General features: G+C 44.3%; 1 protein-coding gene across 3 annotated transcripts in view; it reads right to left on the bottom strand.

Annotated features, from left to right (window-relative positions):
- Positions 1–3,922: 3,922 nt before the first annotated feature.
- Positions 3,923–19,123, bottom strand: part of ADH5 (alcohol dehydrogenase 5 (class III), chi polypeptide) — a 167,643-nt gene continuing 152,442 nt past the window's right edge. For all 3 annotated transcript variants that reach the window (XM_049785290.1, XM_049785292.1, XM_049785291.1), the window contains exons 3-9: positions 12,999–13,140; positions 11,055–11,142; positions 8,655–8,874; positions 8,267–8,527; positions 5,829–5,964; positions 4,490–4,631; positions 3,923–4,166 (exon numbers count right to left, since the gene is read on the bottom strand). In XM_049785290.1, the coding sequence (XP_049641247.1) occupies positions 4,142–4,166; positions 4,490–4,631; positions 5,829–5,964; positions 8,267–8,527; positions 8,655–8,874; positions 11,055–11,142; positions 12,999–13,140 (1,014 nt within the window). In that variant the 3' untranslated portion in view covers positions 3,923–4,141. The remainder of the gene's footprint in view (positions 4,167–4,489; positions 4,632–5,828; positions 5,965–8,266; positions 8,528–8,654; positions 8,875–11,054; positions 11,143–12,998; positions 13,141–19,123) is intronic.

The following is a 19,123-nucleotide window of genomic DNA, read 5'->3' as shown; positions in this document are numbered from 1 at the left end:
TATAAGGAAGTACTCAGTTAATGAGATATTTTCTCAAAGTGGACTTTGTGTTAGTGAATGGATGTGGCAGAATTCACTTTGGAAAGGCTATTATCTTTTTCTCTTTTTATTTGGGGGTGGTCACACCTGATGGTGTTCAGGGATTACTCCTGGCTTTGCACTCAGAAGTTAGTCCTGGCAGGCTCGGGGGACTATACGGGGATGTTGGGGATTGAACCCAGGTTGGCCATGTGCAAGGCAAATGCTCTATATACTGTGCTATCATTATGGCTTCAATTTTTTTTGGGGGGGGGAGCCACAACCAGTGACACTCAGGGGTTACTCCTGGCTATGTGCTCTGAAATCAATTGCTCCTGGCTTGGGGGACGTCGTGGGATCGAACCTTGGTCCGTCCTAGTGGCGCTCAGGGGTTATTCCTGGCTGTGCTCTGGGGACCATACGGGATTCTGGAGATCAAACCCAGGTTAGCCGCATGCAAGGCAAATGCCCTACCTGTTGTGCTATCACAACAGCCCCTGCTATACATGTTTTTTCTTGTTTTTTTTTTTTTTTTTTTTTTTAAGAAATCATTTACTTTATGAAAAAAAAACAAGTCATGCTCCATGTCATCAGAGCTCAAGGATTATAATGCAGACCTCTAGTCAGCATGGGAGGAAAAAAATTCCCTTTCTTTGTATTTTATGTCATCTGCAAAGTGAGAGATGCAGAGAAGGGGGTGGTGCTTGCACTTGGGAATGTTACGGGAAAAGACATTTCCAAACTAGCTGTGAGTAATCAGATGTTTATTAGATCCTAACGTGAGTAAATGTGTTAGCGAAGACAGGAGTGATGCATACTTTGGTGACCATTACACAGCTGGGAACTTGACTGGCAATAACCCCTACTACCCAGTATGTGTTCTTCTCGGTAGTTCAGTCCAAAGAGAAGTTTGTACCCAAGGAAGTTATCAGAGTGTCATCATTCGAGTACCTGATTCCTGGGTATGATCATGACATAAACATCTTTCCCAGAGTGCCTCAGACCTTTAAAAGAATTATGTTTTCATTACTTTTATTATTTTGATGATTAGTAAAGTGATTGAATCTGGCATAGACTTTTGGGGGTATGTGTGTAATGTTTTTATCAAAATTAATATTTGTGTATGGAATGCTTTGCAAGATGAATGTTAATATAATGTGTAAAGGGAGATTAAAAAGTTTGAATGGTAATTGCACTATACATTAATTTTTATTTAGTTTGGGATTTCAGAGGTAGCTGGTTTCATAATCTAAAATAAATGTATGACCCTTTGAGTAAAAACTTTTCAAGTTTTATTTCAATTATTCTAGGACCATGTTAGTTCAGCAGAACTCATTAACATACTTTTGAGATTTTAGATGAGAGAATGCTGAATATTTAGAGCAGCATTCCACGATGAATGAAGAACAGTGTTGTGGGCTTCTTCAATATATTGTTAGAACTTAGGCTTAAAGGAAATTTTTTTGGTTGCAGTGTCTTTGTTACAAGATAACATCAAACTGGTAATGCTTTATTTGGGGGGAGACTTTAAAATATGGATACCAGTTTAATTGACTAATTATTGATTTTACTAGATTTGAATGAAAAAACATCTAGTTTTAGTACCTTGTTAACTTTTCAAAAGAAGTCAATAATGAAAAGATTTTTTAAATTTTTAGTTTTGGGGCCATACCCATGATGCTTAGGATTTACTCTGGTTCTGCATTCAGGAATTATGCCTCATGGTGCTCAGGGGACCAAATGGGATGCCGGAGATCAAACCAGGGCTAACAGTGTACAAAGCAAACACCCCCATCACTCTGTAGCTATCACACTGTATTATCCCCCTTAACATTTTAAGTCTCCACCACCCCCTCCCTTCCATAGGCTTGTAATATTTGTACTTTGTGTGTGTGTGGTTTTTGGGCCACACCCTATGGCATTCGAGCACTTTGTTCTGCGCTCTACTAGTAATCTCTGGAAGGCTCTGGGGGCCCTTATGGGATGCTGGGGATTGAACCTGGGTTGGCCATGTGCAAGGAAAATGTCCTATCAATGGTATTTTTTCTCTGGCTCATAAGATTGTAATTTAGTAAGGAAACATTTTGCATTTTATACCTGTCTTGCCAGTAAAATGGATAAGGTACATAAGAATCCATTCATCACTTCCTCTATATCACTTGCCATCAGTTTCTAAATAGGAAGAGGATTTAGGAAATCATTTGCCTTTTTAAGCTACATTCAGCAAAGCTCAAGTGTTAATAAGCCTGGCTCTGTACTCCAGTATTACTCAGTTGTTACTTCACCCTATTTCCTAAGTGAACACTTCTTTTTGGAAAGGAATGGAAATCTGCCAGTTTCTGAGCACCCATACTGTGACTCAAAACTTACTCCTGGTGGTGCTTGGAGGACCATGAGATGTTAGGATAGAACCAGTTTTACTGCATTTGAGGCAAATGCCCTACCTGCTGAACTGTCTTTAGTCCTTGTCTCCTTCAAAATTTTACCTTTTTTTGGATTTGGACTACACCCAGTGTCAGTCAGTGGTTACTCCTGGCTCCGTGCTCAGAAATTGCTCCTGGCAGGCACAGGGGACATGCCGGGGATCGAACTGGGACCGTCTCTAACCCGTGTCTGTCCCGGGTTGATCGTGTGCAAGGCATATGCCTTGATCCAGCCTCCTTCAAAGTTTTAAATCTAGGAGCCGTGGCATGTTATGTGTCATGTACCAGAAATAGTTCTTACAATGCCCACCTTTTGTGAAACTCACAGAAGCCTGTAGAATTATATCTCATAACAATTGGCAGAAGACTCCATAGCTGGGGTCTAGAATGCAGTCATACTAGGGAGTTATGATGGTCACATATGATGGTCAGTATAAGTTTGAGAACTTGGCAGATTTTGCTTCATTTGTTTTTTTTTTTTGTTTTTTTTTTTTTTTTTTTTTGGTTTTTGGGCCACACCCGGCGGTGCTCAGGGGTTACTCCTGGCTGTCTGCTCAGAAATAGCTCCTGGCAGGCACGGGGACCATATGGGACACTGGGATTCGAACCAACCACCTTTGGTCCTGGATCGGCTGCTTGCAAGGCAAACGCCGCTGTGCTATCTCTCTGGGCCTGCTTCATTTGTTTTCATCCCCAATCCCTTCCCTTGTGATCCCTGTGAACATAAAACATCTGGCTGTGATGGTTACATACTAAATCTTTCTCTTTCAATATTTGTGTGGGGGGTGGAGTGGGGTAGGGTACACTTAGGAATCACTTCTGGTGGACTTGGGGGGAACAATAAGGGTACTGGGGATCAAATCCAGGCCAGCTGTGTGCAAGGCACACATCTTACCCACTATACTCTCCAGCACATCTTAAGAAATCATCTGGGAGGAGAGATTGGGAGAAATTAGGGTGTTTTGTCCACCAGGTTCAGCACTTACCCCAAAGTCTTGCCAGAGGCCACATCTGTATTATGTTGGTGACTAAAAACTGGAATTATCTAAATTCTAGCTTAAACTCTGCAGTCCAATGATACTCCATTGTACAAGGATTTTACAGGGTTGTCAGTAAAAATACAGTTTAGGAAGCAAATCCAGCATGAAGTGGAAAACAGCTCATCTGTGGATGCTCACATAGATTGTTTCAATTGTGGGTCAGGAGGTCATCTTAGTGGGTATAGAAGTGCATGTGTGTAAATCTGAACCAGGTGTGGCATCTGTCCAAGAACAGACCCAGATGCGGAAGTAGGCTGACTAACTGCCACTACTGGCTGAGGTAAAATTTTCTTCAGTAAGAAGCCTCAGACTTAGAAATGAAGAAGTCACCAAGACCACTGAGACAAGGCTTGAGATACAATTATTTTACTTCATCTTTCTTTTAAAAACGAAGATCATGGGGCAAGGAACCTTCAAAATCAAGCCAGCACATAACACATATGCAGAAATGACTTTATTGTGCTAAAAATATTCCTTAGTGACCTAGCCATTATTCACGTAGAGTATAGAAAACATGATGGCATTAACCTTGTCCTTGATTATAGATGTGTGAATTTATAGACATTATTCTCAAGAGGGAGCTACTGAGGGCCTCTCTGGAAGGGCTCCACCTGTGCTTCCAGCAACCACAACTAAGATCTGAGGCCATCTCTCTTGACTCTAAAGCTTCACAACAGTTCGAATGCTGTAAGAAAAACAATGAACAGATTTTAAATGCTATCTTTAAAATCACAAGAACTAATTTTTCGCCTTTTGGCTCTTTCTCAGCCCCTATTATCACTCCACTCTATACCATAAGCTAATGAAATTGCTTACCTGTAGCTAAGTAACTAGAACACATCTTATTTTCCTTCCAAAACACAGAGCTGACACCTCTGAATATCCCACTCCCACCAAAAATGAGACTATTCTCCCCCCCCCCCCCCAAGTGGCTTGTGAAAGGTTTGGAATCTGTAAGCATACTCTACTCACTTGGGATTTGACATCACCAGCTTCATCTACACTTACCTCTTTCCTGCATGCATCAGTTCAAAGGCTTTGTTAATTTGGTCTAAAGATGACAGATTGTGAGTCACAAATTCATCAACTTTTATCTTTTTGGACATATATTCAGACACCAGCTTTGGAACACTTTCTACACTTTTCCACCCTAAAAGAAAGCATATATTCAAAAATGTTAATTGCTAGACTAGGGGCCGGGAAGGTGGTGCTAGAACTAAGGTGTCTGCCTTGCAAGCGCTAGCGTAGAACAGACCGTGATTCGATCCCCCCGGCATCCCATATGGTCCCCCTAAGCCAGGGGCGATTTCTAAGCGCATAGCCAGGAGTAACCCCTGAGCGTCAAACGGGTGTGGCCCAAAAACCAAAAAAAAAAAAAAAAAAAACAACGGTATACTATTTTGTTTGGGGCCACACCTGTCAATGCTTAAGGGCTACTACTGACTGCACTCAGCAATTACTCCTGGTAGTGCTCAGTGCTCACTTCTATCTTATAGGATGCCAGAGGCTTAACCACGGTTGGCTGCAAGCAAGGCAAGCACCCTACCCACTGTACTATTGCTCCCGCCCCAAGAATCACGTACTTTTCTGTTTGTTTTTTTGGGTCACACCCTGCAGTGCTCTGGGGTTACTCCTGGCAGGCTCGGGGGACCATATGGGATGCTGGGATTTGAACCAGGGTCCGTCCTGTGTTGGTAATGTGCAAGACAAAAGCCTTACCTCTGTGCTGTGCTGTCTTTCCAGCCCAAGAATCACGGTTTGTTTTTTTTGTTTGTTTTGTTTTATTTTTGATGCTCTGGGGTTACTCCTAGCTATGTGCTCAGAAATTGCTCCTGGCTAGGGGGACCACCTGGGACGCCAGTCCAGATAATGACACCATATTTGTTGTTGTCTGTTTGTCATACACAGTGATGCTAGGGATTACTCCTGGTGGGCTCAGGAGACCTTATAGGGTGTTGGAGATCAAACCCAGGTCAGGGTGCAAGAGAAGTACCCTACCTGCTGTACTATTTATCCAATCTGATTACAGCACTTTTCATAAGGATGCTGATAACACACTCCTATCCTGTCCCCAAAGTTTTCCTCAGTGACTAAGCTCTAAGGACATAACAATTGTCCTTAGTTTCAGAGGCAAAAGCACCTTTCCAGCTCTGAGTGAATACTGTTTTAAATACCGTGTTCAAAATCTTAAAACATTTATTAAATTAAAATTTATTAAAAATAACTTTACATGAGAAGACAGTTTATGAAACTCTTGGTATAAACAAGAAAACAAGTATGGAATTCAAACTTCACTAGTAGAAGTAACAAATGACAAAACACCCTCATTCCTCTTGCACCCAGTTACCTCCAAAGGCAGTGCCTTTCCACGTGCGGCCTGTAACCAGCTGGAATGGACGAGTGGCGATTTCTTCACCAGAACCAGCGACTCCCACTATCACGCTGACACCCCAGCCCTTGTGGCAGGCCTCGAGTGCTGCTCTCTGCAGGCAAATAGAACCATCATACAGATCAGACACTGCTCTAAGATATATCCACTTTCCTAGAAAGTTCCAGGGGAGAGGATGGTAGGTGTTTAATTTTTTTCTTTTCTTCTTTTGGGCCATACCCGGTATCGCTCAGATTACTCCTGGCTCTGCATTCAGAAATCACTCGTAGCAGGCTTGGGGGACCACATGGAATGCTGGGGATTGAACCTGAGTCAGCTGTATGCAAGGCAGTGCTCTATCTCTGGCCCCAGCATAGTTCTTTTTAAAAAGTTTACTAGCTGAATTTGTCATCTGAATTTAATTTTCTGGACCAATTTTAACTAGTGTGTGGAAAATGTGTGAGCTCAAATGTCTATCTCCTGGCTGCCACTTCAGCATTGGCCACGAGCAGGGGATGTCATAGGGATCAACTTGAAGCCTATTATAAAAGCTATCCCTTTGAGCTAACGACTTAGCCCTCTACAGGAATTTTTATTTGGGGTTTGTACCAGCTGTGCTAGGATTTAGTCCTGGATCTGTACTCAAGCTTACTCCTAATGAGACTCGGGGGAATAAATGTGGGTATCAGGATTGAACCTTGGTCAGTTGCATGTAGGCAAGAGCCTTAACATATTAAAAAAATTACTAGCTTGGCTATTACCATAAACAGTAAATTTAAAGCTTTATTTTCTAAATTTTTTTTGTGGGGGGGGGGGGTGGGGAAATCACACTAGGCAGCGCTCAGGGTTTACTCCTGACTCTGCACTTAGAAATTGCTCCTGGCAGGCCCAGGGGACCATATGGGATGCCAGGATTTGAACCACCAACAATCCTGGACCTGCTGTGTGCAAGGCAAATGCCCTACTGCTGTGCTATCTCTCCGGCCCAGCTTTATTTGCTATTTTAAAAAGTAAACACTGGAGCGGTGGTGCAAGCGCTAAGATGTCTGCCTTGCCAGTGCTAGCCTAGGACATACGAAGTTCGACCCCCTGGCATCCCATATGGTCCCCCAAGCCAGGAGTAACTCGTGAGCGTCACTGGGTGTGGTCCAAAAAAACAAAAAAACTATCTTAACTTTTTAAAGTCTTTAAGCAACAAAAGACAAAATGACAAGTCAAACTTCAGTCATGTGTCCACATGCATTTTATACACAAACAAATTTATGTTTAGAGAACACAAGGTTTCTAAGCAGAGGATGTATATCTAGGTTCCAAAACCCATTTTCTCTTTAGCTGCATCACTCTTGACTGTTTATATAATGAAATATAATCTAAGACTTAGCAAGCACTGAAAGGCAAAGAAACATTTTTTTTCATCTTTCTCTGAGCTGTTCTTGTACATTTCCCAAATTTTATTTAATAATTTTTTTCTTTATTTTCTTGAGACTTTTCTTTTGCAAAGTTGAAATAAAAAGATATGTTTTGTTTGTTTGTTTTTAGGCCACACCTGGTGGCGCTCTGACATTACTCCTGGTTTTGTGATCAGAAGTCACTCCTGGAAGGGTCAAGGATTATATGGGATGCTGGGGATTGAACCGGGGTCACAAGGCAAATGCCCTACCCACTTTGCTATTGCTCCGGCCCCTAAAATAATTTTTAACCCATATTTATCGGTTTTTGGGCCATACCCTGTGATGCTCATGGGCCACTCCTGGCTATGCACTCAGAAATTGCTCCTGGCTTGGGGGACCATATGGAAAACCAAGAGATTGAACCAGGGTCATCCTAGGCTAGCACGCACAAGGCAGACACCTTATGGATTGCACCACTGCTCCGGCCTCTTATTTTTTTTTTTTTTTGTTTTTGGGTCACACCCAGCAGTGCTCAGGGGTTACTTCTGGCTCTACGCTCAGAAATCGCTCCTGGCAGGCTCGGAGGACCATATGGGATGCCAGGATTCGAACCACCATCCTTCTGCATGCAAGCAAACGCCCTACCTCCATGCTATCTCTCCGGGCCCAGGATTTTTTGGTTTTTGAGTCTATTTTGACAACTGACAGTGCTCAGGGTCTTACTCCTAGCTCTGTGGTAGGCATTCTCCTTGTAGTACTTGGGGGTTCAATCGAGGCTAGGGACTAACCCCAGAGCTTTGCAGGTAAAGCATGTGCTCCAGCTCACTGACCCCAAATTTTAATCTTAATGGACGAAATTGTATTGAGAAAAGCATTTCTAGGCCTGGGAAGTGGCTCAAAGGGCTGGAGTACAAGCAATGCATATGGAAAACTTAGTTTGTTCCCCAGGATTGTTGGGTGTGTCTTCTTTACCCCCACACTTAAAATAACAATTCTGCCACCAAAGAAACAGTCCAACAAACTTACCATAACCTTCACATTACCAATGCACTCAAAGGAATAATCCACTCCCCCACTGGTCATCTCTATAAGCACTTCCTGGATGGGCTTACTGAAGTCCTGGGGGTTAATGCATTCAGAGGCTCCAAACTCCTTGGCCCTCACAAATTTATCTTTATTGATGTCCACACCAATGATCCGTGATGCACCAGCCACCTTACAGCCCATGATAACTGCCAATCCAACTCCTCCCAGTCCGAAGACTGCACATGTAGACCCAGGCTCCACCTAACACAAAAGACAATCTATCAACTATTTAAGATAACAACAAATAAAGGCAATTCCTAGCCTTCTTTAGTGAAGGTGAGACTTCATTGTCCTAAACTAAATGTGGGAACTAATTTCTTTCTCTCACCTTGGCAGTGTTCACAGCAGCACCGTAACCAGTTGAAATGCCACAGCCCAGAAGACAGACTTTATCTAAAGGTGCTAAAGGATCAATTTTAGCAACGGAGATATCAGCTACAACTGTGTACTCAGAAAATGTGCTGGTTCCCATGTAGTGTAAAACCGTCTTTCCTTTACAAGTAAATCTGCTAGTTCCATCTGGCATCAACCCTTTCCCTTGAGTGACTCTAAAGGAAAAAAAAGTAAAAGGCAAAATTGAAATAGACTTCCTAAAATGTATCAAAACAAATCAATAAAAATAACAACAAAGGACTAACAAAGAGTCACATACACGTACTAAGGGCAAACTTTTAAGTTTTAATATAGTACCATTTGAAAATATCTCATTTACAGTAGGGCATTTACTTTGCATATGTGGCCGACCCTGGACAGGCCCAGGTTCAATACCTGGAATTCCATATAATCCCCTGAGCCTGCCAGGAGCAATTTCTGAGCGCAGAGCCAAGGAGCAACCCCCTGAGTGCTGCTGGGTATGGCCCAAACACCAAAAAAGGAAGAAAAAGAATACCTTAAAGGATTTTTGTTTATTTAATTTTATTTAATTTGGGGGGGACGGGGCACACCTGGTGGTGTGGCTCTGCACTCAGAGATCACTCCTAGCAGTGTTTGGTGGACCATTACAATGCCGGGGACTGAACATGGGTCAGCTATGTGCAAGGCACTGTACTATGACTCCAACCCTTACTTGAAACTCTAGGACTTAGGATTCTTTTTGTTTGGGCCATAGCTAGCAATGCAAGGCAAATGCCCTACCTGCTGAACGATTGCTCTGCCTCACTTCCCCAAACTTTGTAGGATCTTTTTTTTTGTTTTTTTTTGTTTTTTTTTGGGCCACACCCGGCGGTGCTCAGGGGTTACTCCTGGCTGTCTGCTCAGAAATAGCTCCTGGCAGGCACGGGGGACCCTATGGGACACCGGGATTCGAACCAACCACCTTGGGTCCTGGATCGGCTGCTTGCAAGGCAAACGCCATAGTGCTATCTCTCCGGGCCCAGGATTTATAATCTTAACCTATTTCTCTTGCATTCAGTATCCTTCTGGATCTTAATTATTAAGTGTATTGAAATAATTTCAACAGGTACAACTTGTTAAGACTCAGCAAATACTACTTCATAGACCTAAACTAGACAGTACAGAAGCAGAGATTATATAAATAATATCCAGGTAAGCTGATGAACATCCAAATAACCAGATGACCAACTGGCTAATTCTTTCAGAAGATGCATCGTTTAAAACACACATATAAGAAAACTCTTGGGCCCGGAGAGATAGCACAGCGGCGTTTGCCTTGCAAGCAGCCGATCCACGACCAAAGGTGGTTGGTTCAAATCCCGGTGTCCCATAGGGTCCCCTGTGCCTGCCAGGAGCTATTTCTGAGCAGACAGCCAGGAGTGACCCCTGAGCACTACCGGGTGTGACCCAAAAACTAAAAAAAAAACAAAAACAAAAAAACCCAAGAAAACTCTTAACTTTTAACATCAAAACCAAATGTGGAGCTGGATAGTATAGGGAAGGAGCCTTAATTGCTTTAGATCCTGGTTTGAATCCATAGCACTATCATCAGGAGAACAAAGTCATTAGGAGAACAAAGTCAAAAGCAGTCCCAGAATGTTTTTGGTTGTGCCCAAAATATAAAAGGGTATTTCAATCACAAGGACAGTAAAATGATTCATTTTCTTAGGGAAGGGGATTGGACCATACCTGGTGATGCTCAGGATACTATGTCCATGCAAAGCACCCACTGAGCTCTCTCTCTAGTCTCTAACTTAATTTATTAAGCATGCCATTATTTTTGAAATATGGTGCAGCTTTGTTGGAGGAGGGCTGGTTTTGGACACACCAAGCTATGTTCGCGGGGCCAATAGGGTACCAAAGATTGAACCTGGGCTGGTCACATGCAAGTAAAGTGCCTTACCTGCTGTACTTTCCCTCTGACCCTGGTCTAATGTTATAGAAAAATGGCTTCAGATCATTTCTTCTCGGTCCAAAATGACAGTGCAGCAGGTATGGTGCTTGTCTTGCACAAGGCTGACCCTGGTTCAATTCCCATAGGGTCTCCTGAGTCTTTCCAGGAGTGATCCCCGATTGCAGATTAGTATTGCTCTGACCCCAATATTACCTTCATTAATATTATCTCTTGCTTAAAGAATTAAAGGAGCCAGAGAGATGGATAGGACAGTGGGTAAGGCACTTGACTTGCATGTAGCTTACTTGAGTTTGAATCCTGATGTCCCATATGGCTCCCTGACCACGACCAGGGGTGGCCCAAAAATCAAAGAAAAAAAAAACAAAACAAAACCCCCTAAAACTAAAAAAGACCTTCCCCTCATTAAATAAAAATACTAACCTTATCTTCTGGCAAAGATTTGTTTTAGGATTTAGACAAAATTTGCATTCCCCGCACTGTGGAATATAAAGTGGTATGACAGTGTCACCTGGAAAATAAATGCAAATGTATTATCCTAGGTCAGGGGTCGGTCACCTTTAAGACGTAAGAGCTACTTGGACTCATTTCTGAAGGAAAAAAAAACCCCTGGGAAATGCAAAACCATTGCGATATTTAAAACAAATATAGCACTGCATACATTGTTCCTTATCTTAATGCTATATACAGGATCGTGCAGTTAGCTGTTGATCTGAAGAAAAAAAGAACCTTTTCACAGAACAATGTAAAACATGTATTTGTGCAAATTAACAGCCAATTAAAATATTTAAGTGATACTGCTCCCCGCACCCCTGCTATCGGCCCTGCTGATGGAGCTGCAGCAAAGCTTGCGGCTCTGGAGTTGCGGGTTGCCGACCCCTGTCTAGGTAAATAATGATCTGTTTCCACATCCATTTCTGACATCATTCCCTGAAAGTCCACATTCCTGACAATTCAAGGGATAATGCATAAATAGTAACTTCAAGACTTAGATCTTTTTTTTGTTTTTTGGGTCACACCCAGCAGCGCTCAAAGGTTACTCCTGGCTCTAAGCTCAGAAATCGCCCTTGGCAGGCACAGGGGACCATATGGGATGCCGGGATTCTAACCGATTACCTTCTGCACGAAAGGCAAACGCCTTACCTCCATGCTATCTCTCGGGCCCCAAGACTTAGATCTTTACATGCATAAATATATATTCAAAATTCACTGCCTACCACAGCAAAACCTGTTCGAAAATTTGAATCTAAATCAAACTCTTAACAGCAATTGGATGACATCAACGTATTTGTTCACTGGGGCTGGAGAGATGACACAGTGGTAAGGCATTTGCTTGCATATAGCCAAACCGGGACAGACCCAGTTTGATTCTTGGCATCCAGTATGGTCCCCCGAGCTTGCCATGAGCGATTTCTGAGCACAGTCAGGAGTAACTCCTGAACATTGCTGGGTGTGGCCCACAAACCAATCAATTAATTAATAAATAAACTGCAAAAAAAAAAAATACTTTGGGCCCAGAGAGATAGCAGAGTGGCGTTTGCCTTGCAAGCAGCCGATCCACGACCAAAGGTGGTTCGAATCTCGGTGTCCCATATGGTCCCCCGTGCCTGCCAGGACCTATTTCTGAGCAGACAGCCAGGAGTAAACCCTGAGAAATGCCGGGTGTGGCCCAAAAACCAAAAACCAAAAAAAAAAAAAAAAAAAAAATACTTGTTCACTGATGCAGATTTTAAAATTCTTGTTAGCTGAATAAAATTGACTTTCAAAATGTAGTTTTGAGTTTCAGATGGACTGCAGTCTTCAAATATCAGATGAAAAATGTTCAAATGTTTATGCCTCCTAGAGCAGGAATAAAATCACTTTTTTTTTTTTGTTTTTTTTTGTTTTTGGGTCACACCTGGCAGTGCTCAGGGGTTACTCCTGGCTGTCTGCTCAGAAATAGCTCCTGGCAGGCACGGGGGACCCTATGGGACACAGGGATTCGAACCAACCACCTTTGGTCCTAGATCGGCTGCTTGCAAGGCAAACACCGCTGTGCTATCTCTCCGGGCCCATAAAATCACTCTTTTTTTTTTTTTTTTTTTTGGTTTTTGGGCCACACCCTGTGACGCTCAGGAGTTACTCCTGGCTATGCGCTCAGAAGTTGCTCCTGGCTTCTTGGGGGACCATATGGGACGCCGGGGGATCGAACCGCGGTCCATCCTAGGCTAGCGCAGGCAAGGCAGGCACCTTACCTCCAGCGCCACCGCCCGGCCCCATAAAATCACTCTTGACAATATACTTTGCTATACATCAAGTAGCTAATCAGAAATGCCCCCCAGAAACATAAGCCAAATATGTAACAAGTGGTATAAAGTGGTACATTACCTTCCTTAAACTTAGTCACTCCTTCACCAACACTTTCCACAATTCCAGCACCTTCATGTCCCAAGATAACTGGAAAACTCCCCTCAGGATCTGCCCCACTCAGGGTATAGGCATCAGTGTGACAAACTGCAGTAGCAATAATCTAGCAGGATATTAAAATAAAGAGCATGTGTGTTTATGGATGTGTCTGCAATTCATAGTAGAATACAGAACAGGGAAAAGAGATCACTTATTTCAATGAAGTCAAGATGTACTTATACCTCTTAAAAAAGGTGAAATGCTAACGATGCAAGCACTTAACGATTAGAATTGCAGTATTTTTAATAGGTCATAAAATGGTATATATATCACACATATATATAAAAGGAATACTAAATCTATTTTCTCAATGCTTGTTAGCAAGAAAAAAATGAAGACAGGTTTTATGTTTTCAGGTCTTCAGAGGACCATTACTTGTGTAGAGAGAAGGCAAGCCCACTCAGATTACTTATACCTCCTGACTGGAAAATCTATTTTCTTCTTTGGGGGGAAACTTCTCATGCAGTCCTCAGGAGGGGTCCTTCTTGCACTTCTCAGTCAAGTAGGCTGAGAGTACAATATAAGGGCCCGGGATGAGGTGCTGCTCAGACCTGTTGTCCAGGGATTTCCTGGGCCACCTCATTACCTCTAAGGTATTGGGGGCCCTCCAAAGCCACAACCAGCAGTGCTGGAGTTTCGAGTTTCCAGGGCTGTATCTGGTGATGTTTGGGATCACTGGGTGCTGGGGATCAAACTAGGGGTAGGCATGTACAATCTATGCGACTTAATCTTCTACTATCTCTTCAGTCCTAGGAAATATGATTTCTAAAACAAGACATCAATTATTTCTGAAAAAAAGCAAGATTGTTGATCTGTGCCAAAACTAAGAATTCGACTCCATTTCAATTTTTTGATTTTCTTTTTGTTTTTTTTTTGTTTTTGGTTTTTGGGTCACACCTGCCAGCGCTCAGGGGTTACTCCTGGCTCTAATGCTCAGAAATTGCTCCTGGCAGGCTCAGGGGACCATATGGGACGCCTTCGAACCAACCACCTTAGGTCCTGGATTGGCTGCTTGCAAGGCAAACGCTGCTGAGCTATCTCTCCGGGCCCGGGATGCCAGTTTGAATCATCATCTTTCTGGACACAAGGCAAATGCCTTAACTCTATGCTATCTCTCCAGCCCTAGCATGCATTTTGCATTTTTTATTTATTTAAAGAAAATGCATTACATAATTGACATAACTGATCATAATACATGCTTTTGGAAGACCAAAAGCAACATGATTTAAAAAAAATAGAAAACTGAACGAAAAACTAAAGAGATGGAAGAGAAAGAATTGAAAAGTTCAGTAGCAAGAATATTTTTGAAAATTACTGAATCACAATAAATTTATTAAAGCACCAGCAGAAAGTTTAGTAAGTTCTTTTTTGTTTTTGTATTATTTTATTTTTTTTAGAGGATAAGAGTTAAAAAAATATAGTACTAACTGTGTGAGAGTGGCAATTGTTGCTGTTTGCATAGGCCCAGGAAAATATGGGGGAAATGGAAAGAAAAAAAAAAAAAGCCTTGGCCTAAATACAAGGAGACCTTATCCCTGAAGTTTTCTGGCATAAGACTGACTGGGTTCCTGGCATAACAGGTTGTCCAAGCCCGGAGTCTGTGGTCCCGGTGAAATTTTTTCAAACATTAGCTGTTGTTGGTGTCAGGTTTCTGTAAGTTAAAGATTCCGGTTTCTGTGCATTTCTTTCATTGAAGTCAGGATGATATGGAGCATTCTCTAGTTTCATCTCACCATTAGATGCAAGCAGGTTGTTGCTGTTGCTGAATGTTAAGAGAACATTCTTTGGAGTAAGGCAATGCCAGGGTAGTGGTAGGGTATTCCCTGGTAAAGATTTGCTTCGTGGTGGTGTTAAGGACAATTGTGGTGGGTTCCATAGATGCACAATGGTTCAGAGGTGTATGGGCAATGCTCATTCTTCTGAGGTCTGAGCTAAGTCATTATGCCAATGTTCAGGGTACAAGGCCGAAATGCATTACAAAATATGTGTTCCAATCGCTATTAGATAAGAACTTGTTTGCATTTGCGATATTTTCCCATTTTAATGTGCCTATGCAAAAGAGGAACAATGCCACAAGGTATTATTAGTGCCTCTGGGGGCCGAGGGAACTGAGTTATGGCTAGCACTTTTTCCTTCCTTTCTCCTCCCCCCTTTTATTTGAATAGCTATGGTTTATAAAACACTGTTGCTGAGAGGTACGTTCTTTCAGCAGCCTGCCCTCCTCCAAGGTGACTAAATCCCAGAAGCATTGTATCCCGGGGGATTGAACCTGGGTTGGCCATGTGCCATGTGCCATCCTACCCTCTGTACTATTGCTCCAGCCCCAACACTTTGACCTGTTAGCATTTTTCCAGACGAGTACTTGATACACTCATTTTTCTAAGTTCAAAATATTTTCTTTCTCAGTAGAAATGTTAATAAAAAGCTTAATTTCTGAACTTAAAGAAAAATATTAACCATATATTAACCATGATAAGACTTCAGATCCACAATCTGGATCTAGGCTAAAAATGTTAGCTTGACTTTGGTCAAATTGTGGTTCCTGGCTGGCATGTGTACTCTATATGAGTTTGGAGGTAGGACAGGATACCAGTTACTCCAATTCAGCAAATTAAGGGCTTATTTTCCCAGAATATTAGTTTTATCCAAAGTTTACTACTTTGGTTTCTGGGCCACAGCAGGCTGTGCTGAGTGTTTATTCCTGGCTCAGCATACAGGAGATAATACTGCTGAGGTTAAGGAAAAATCACAGACAGTCTCAAGTTTTAAATCTGGTTTGATTGTGTGCAAGACAAGTTCCTTACTGGTTGTACTAACTATGGCCCCAATATTCACTATTTTAAAGAATATCAAAAGAAGTAGACAATAAAATGTTAAAATTATCCATCGGGCTCGTGCAATATGCTTCTCTCAGTTACTTCTCTTAAGTGCTGAAACAATAAATTTCCTGTAAGCACATTGGGTTAGTACATTTCGAAACTCTCTAAGAAAGCTAAATTTCTTGATTGCTATAATCAGGACCCTATCCCAAAATCTTAAAGTACCCTCTAACAGAACCAAAAGACATTTCTTCTTTTATAAAATTTCAAAGTGTCAACACACATTTAAAGTTATGGGATCGAGAAAAAAGGGAGGCCTACAAGGCCAGGTCACAGGAAAAAAAAAATCCAACTACTAGTGATCCTTGGGCTAGGGCACGATAACCAACATCAAAGCTACAAAGAAAGGGACAAGGTTTCTTGACCTTCAGTTTTTCTCTCCTTGACACTATTCTTTAGGATGAGTCTCTCCAGGCGCCAGAGGCTTTGGACATCAGGAGAACTAGTTGTTCTTTTTCAGAGCCTTTGATGTCTTTTTACCTTAATTCGAACTTCGTGAGCTTTTGGGGGAGCCACCTCTATCTCCTCAATGGAAAGAGGTTTTCCAGCCTCCCAGGCAATGGCAGCCCTGCACTTGATCACCTGAAATGGAGGAAGAAGAAAAAGAGCAAACTGTTTATCCTTCTGAACAAACAATAAACAATATTAGTACATTTAGAGTCTGGTAAATGCTGATTTTAGAAAGTATGTTATAGTCACAAAGAAATATACTTTTAAGTGCTATGAAAAACTGTTTGTTTTTTAGAAATCACACTATACTCATTAAAAATGTGTCACTGAGACGGGCGATATTTCAAAATGCTGAGCTCTTCAGTGACCTCTGAGTACAGAGCTCAAGTAGCCACTGAGTACCAAGGGTGGAACAGCCCGCTCCTCCAAACAAAATACAATGCCAAAAAAGATGAAATGTCTACTTGATCAGATACAAAAGCTCCTTTTGTTCAAAAGTTTCACTGATCAAATATTTAATGAGCCTCTCCACTGCATAAACAGAAACCGATAAGGAACACAAGGAACGAGGAACACAAGGCTTTGGCTAAGTTCAGGATTCTGGCGGCATGCGTTGCTTGTATGCAGCAGCGTGGGCTTGGTTTGGTACTGAAGGGTTCCCTGAGTGTACCAGGAAGGACCCTTGAGCATCATCCTTGGCAACAAGCAGTCTGACTACCACCGAGTTCGGGCGAGGGATAAAGCTCAAGGGTGCTGCCTAGGTGAGACCCTGGGGAAATCCCTAGCACCAAGCCAACCAACCAGCAACAAAAAGAATCCAGGGTCCAAGAAACTGATTCAGCAGGCCAGGCAGTATCCAAGGAATGGAAATGCTTGAAATGTGTAGTAACTGGTCGATTCAAAACTTCGGGGAAGAGAAGTAAGAAGCATCAAAGAGGTTGGAGGTCTTCGGATCAGTCATTTGCCTTCCTTGATACCCAGCACCCCATCAGGTCCCCTGAGCTTATCAGGATTGATCTCTGACGACAGAACCAGGAGTAAGTTCTGGGCGCAGCTGAGTGTGGCCCAAATACAAACAAAAAATCCCTTAAAAGCCCAAAAGCAGTATCAACGAATTAAACAGAAACAAAACAAAACAAAAAACCAACCTCTTTTAAAGACACTGTCCAATATGAGTCGTTTGTCACCTGAGACTATTGTGAACAAGATAAACTGTTGGTGTTCTACCTCGAGCATGAAGACTTAGAACAAAAATAGATCCATATCCTTAAACTATATTGCATATTACAAGCTGGTAGTGTTTTTGATGAACTGGAACCTAGTTAAATGAAACAATCTTGGTGTTGGGGCCACAGCCGATAGAGCTCCGGACCTGCTGGATCTGAGCTCTGGAATACATCGCCCATCCTGCCTGGGATCCAATCCAGGGCAGGCGCATGAACCCCAAGTGCTTTGTTCCTGTGGTCCTTGGGCTCCGTTTGCGTGACATTTCATTTTTGTGTCTGTTCGTTTTCTTTGGGGGGGGGGGGCACACCCGTTTGGCGCTCAGGGCTTACTCCCGGCTGTGCGTTGAGAAATCGCTCCTGGCTCTGGGCACCCTCTGGGAGGCCTGAGAGGGGAGCGCGGTCCGTCCTCGGCCAGCGCTGGCGAGGCAGACAGGCGCCTTACCACCGGGGCCTCCTCGCCAGCTGCCCCGCGACGTTTTGTCCAAAACGCATCCCTATTGGTGCTGTGTTATCTGGATGTTGGGCGCAATCTGGGATTTCTCTCCTGGCTGTGCGGGCAGAGATGCCTCCTCCAGGCTGGCGGCGCCCCGCGGGAAGCCGGGGTCCGCGTGCCTGGACACTCGTTGACGGAGCGAAGGTCGCCGACGCCGGGCGGTCAGAGGCGGACTTGACGTGGAGCCGCTGGCTCGGAGAAAGTGGCCGAGTTCAAGAGGCGCTCCGGGCCCCGAGAGACGGCACGGCGGCGTTTGCCTCGCAAGCAGCCGATCCGGGACCCAAGGCGGTCGGTTCGAATCCCGGCGTCCCATGGGGTCCCCGTGCCTGCCAGGCGCTACTTCCGAGCGGACAGCCAGGAGTCACCCCTGAGCACCGCCGGGGGTGGCCCGAAACCCAAAAGAGAGGAGCGGGAGAGCAGAGGGAAGCAGAGGCGAGGCGAGGCGAGGCGAGGCGAGGACAGGAGGCGCCGCGCCCCCGCCCGCCTCTCCGCGCGGACCCCCGCGGCCCCCGCAGCCCCGTCGCCCCGCCGCGCCCCCAGCCCGAGGCCAGCGGCACCCCGCCGCCGCCGCCTCCCCGCCGCCCTCGCCCGGAGCGCGGCGACGCACTACCTGGCCCGCCATGGCTCGACGCGCGCCTGGGAGCCTGGGAGCCGCTCGGGGCGGCGCGCCTGCGCGTGCGCCTGCGCGTGGGGCTCGGGGCGGCGCGCGCGGCGGTGGGCGGCTCCGCCGGCCCAGCCCCCTGCTGCTCCCCGCGCTGCCTCGAGCGCCCGGCCGCCGAGCGTGTGCGCGTGCGCGTGCGCGTGCGCGCGAGCGCCCGAGACGCGGCCGACTCCTCCCTTCGGCGCGGGCCGCAGCACTTCCGTCTCCTTCCGAGCCGTCGCTGCCACCGCCAGGCCCCTCCGGGCCCGGTCCGTGACGCGTTCCACCGCTTGCACGCTCCTTGTTGTCCAAGACTCTCCCACGCGTCACTTTCCAGCGTCTTCTGCGAGACCACGCTA

The sequence above is a fragment of the Suncus etruscus genome, chromosome 13 (assembly GCF_024139225.1).
Source record: "Suncus etruscus isolate mSunEtr1 chromosome 13, mSunEtr1.pri.cur, whole genome shotgun sequence".
Taxonomy (NCBI): Eukaryota; Metazoa; Chordata; class Mammalia; order Eulipotyphla; family Soricidae; genus Suncus; species Suncus etruscus.
Note: the sequence above shows the minus strand (reverse complement) of the source record. Positions and strands in the feature narration are given on the sequence as shown.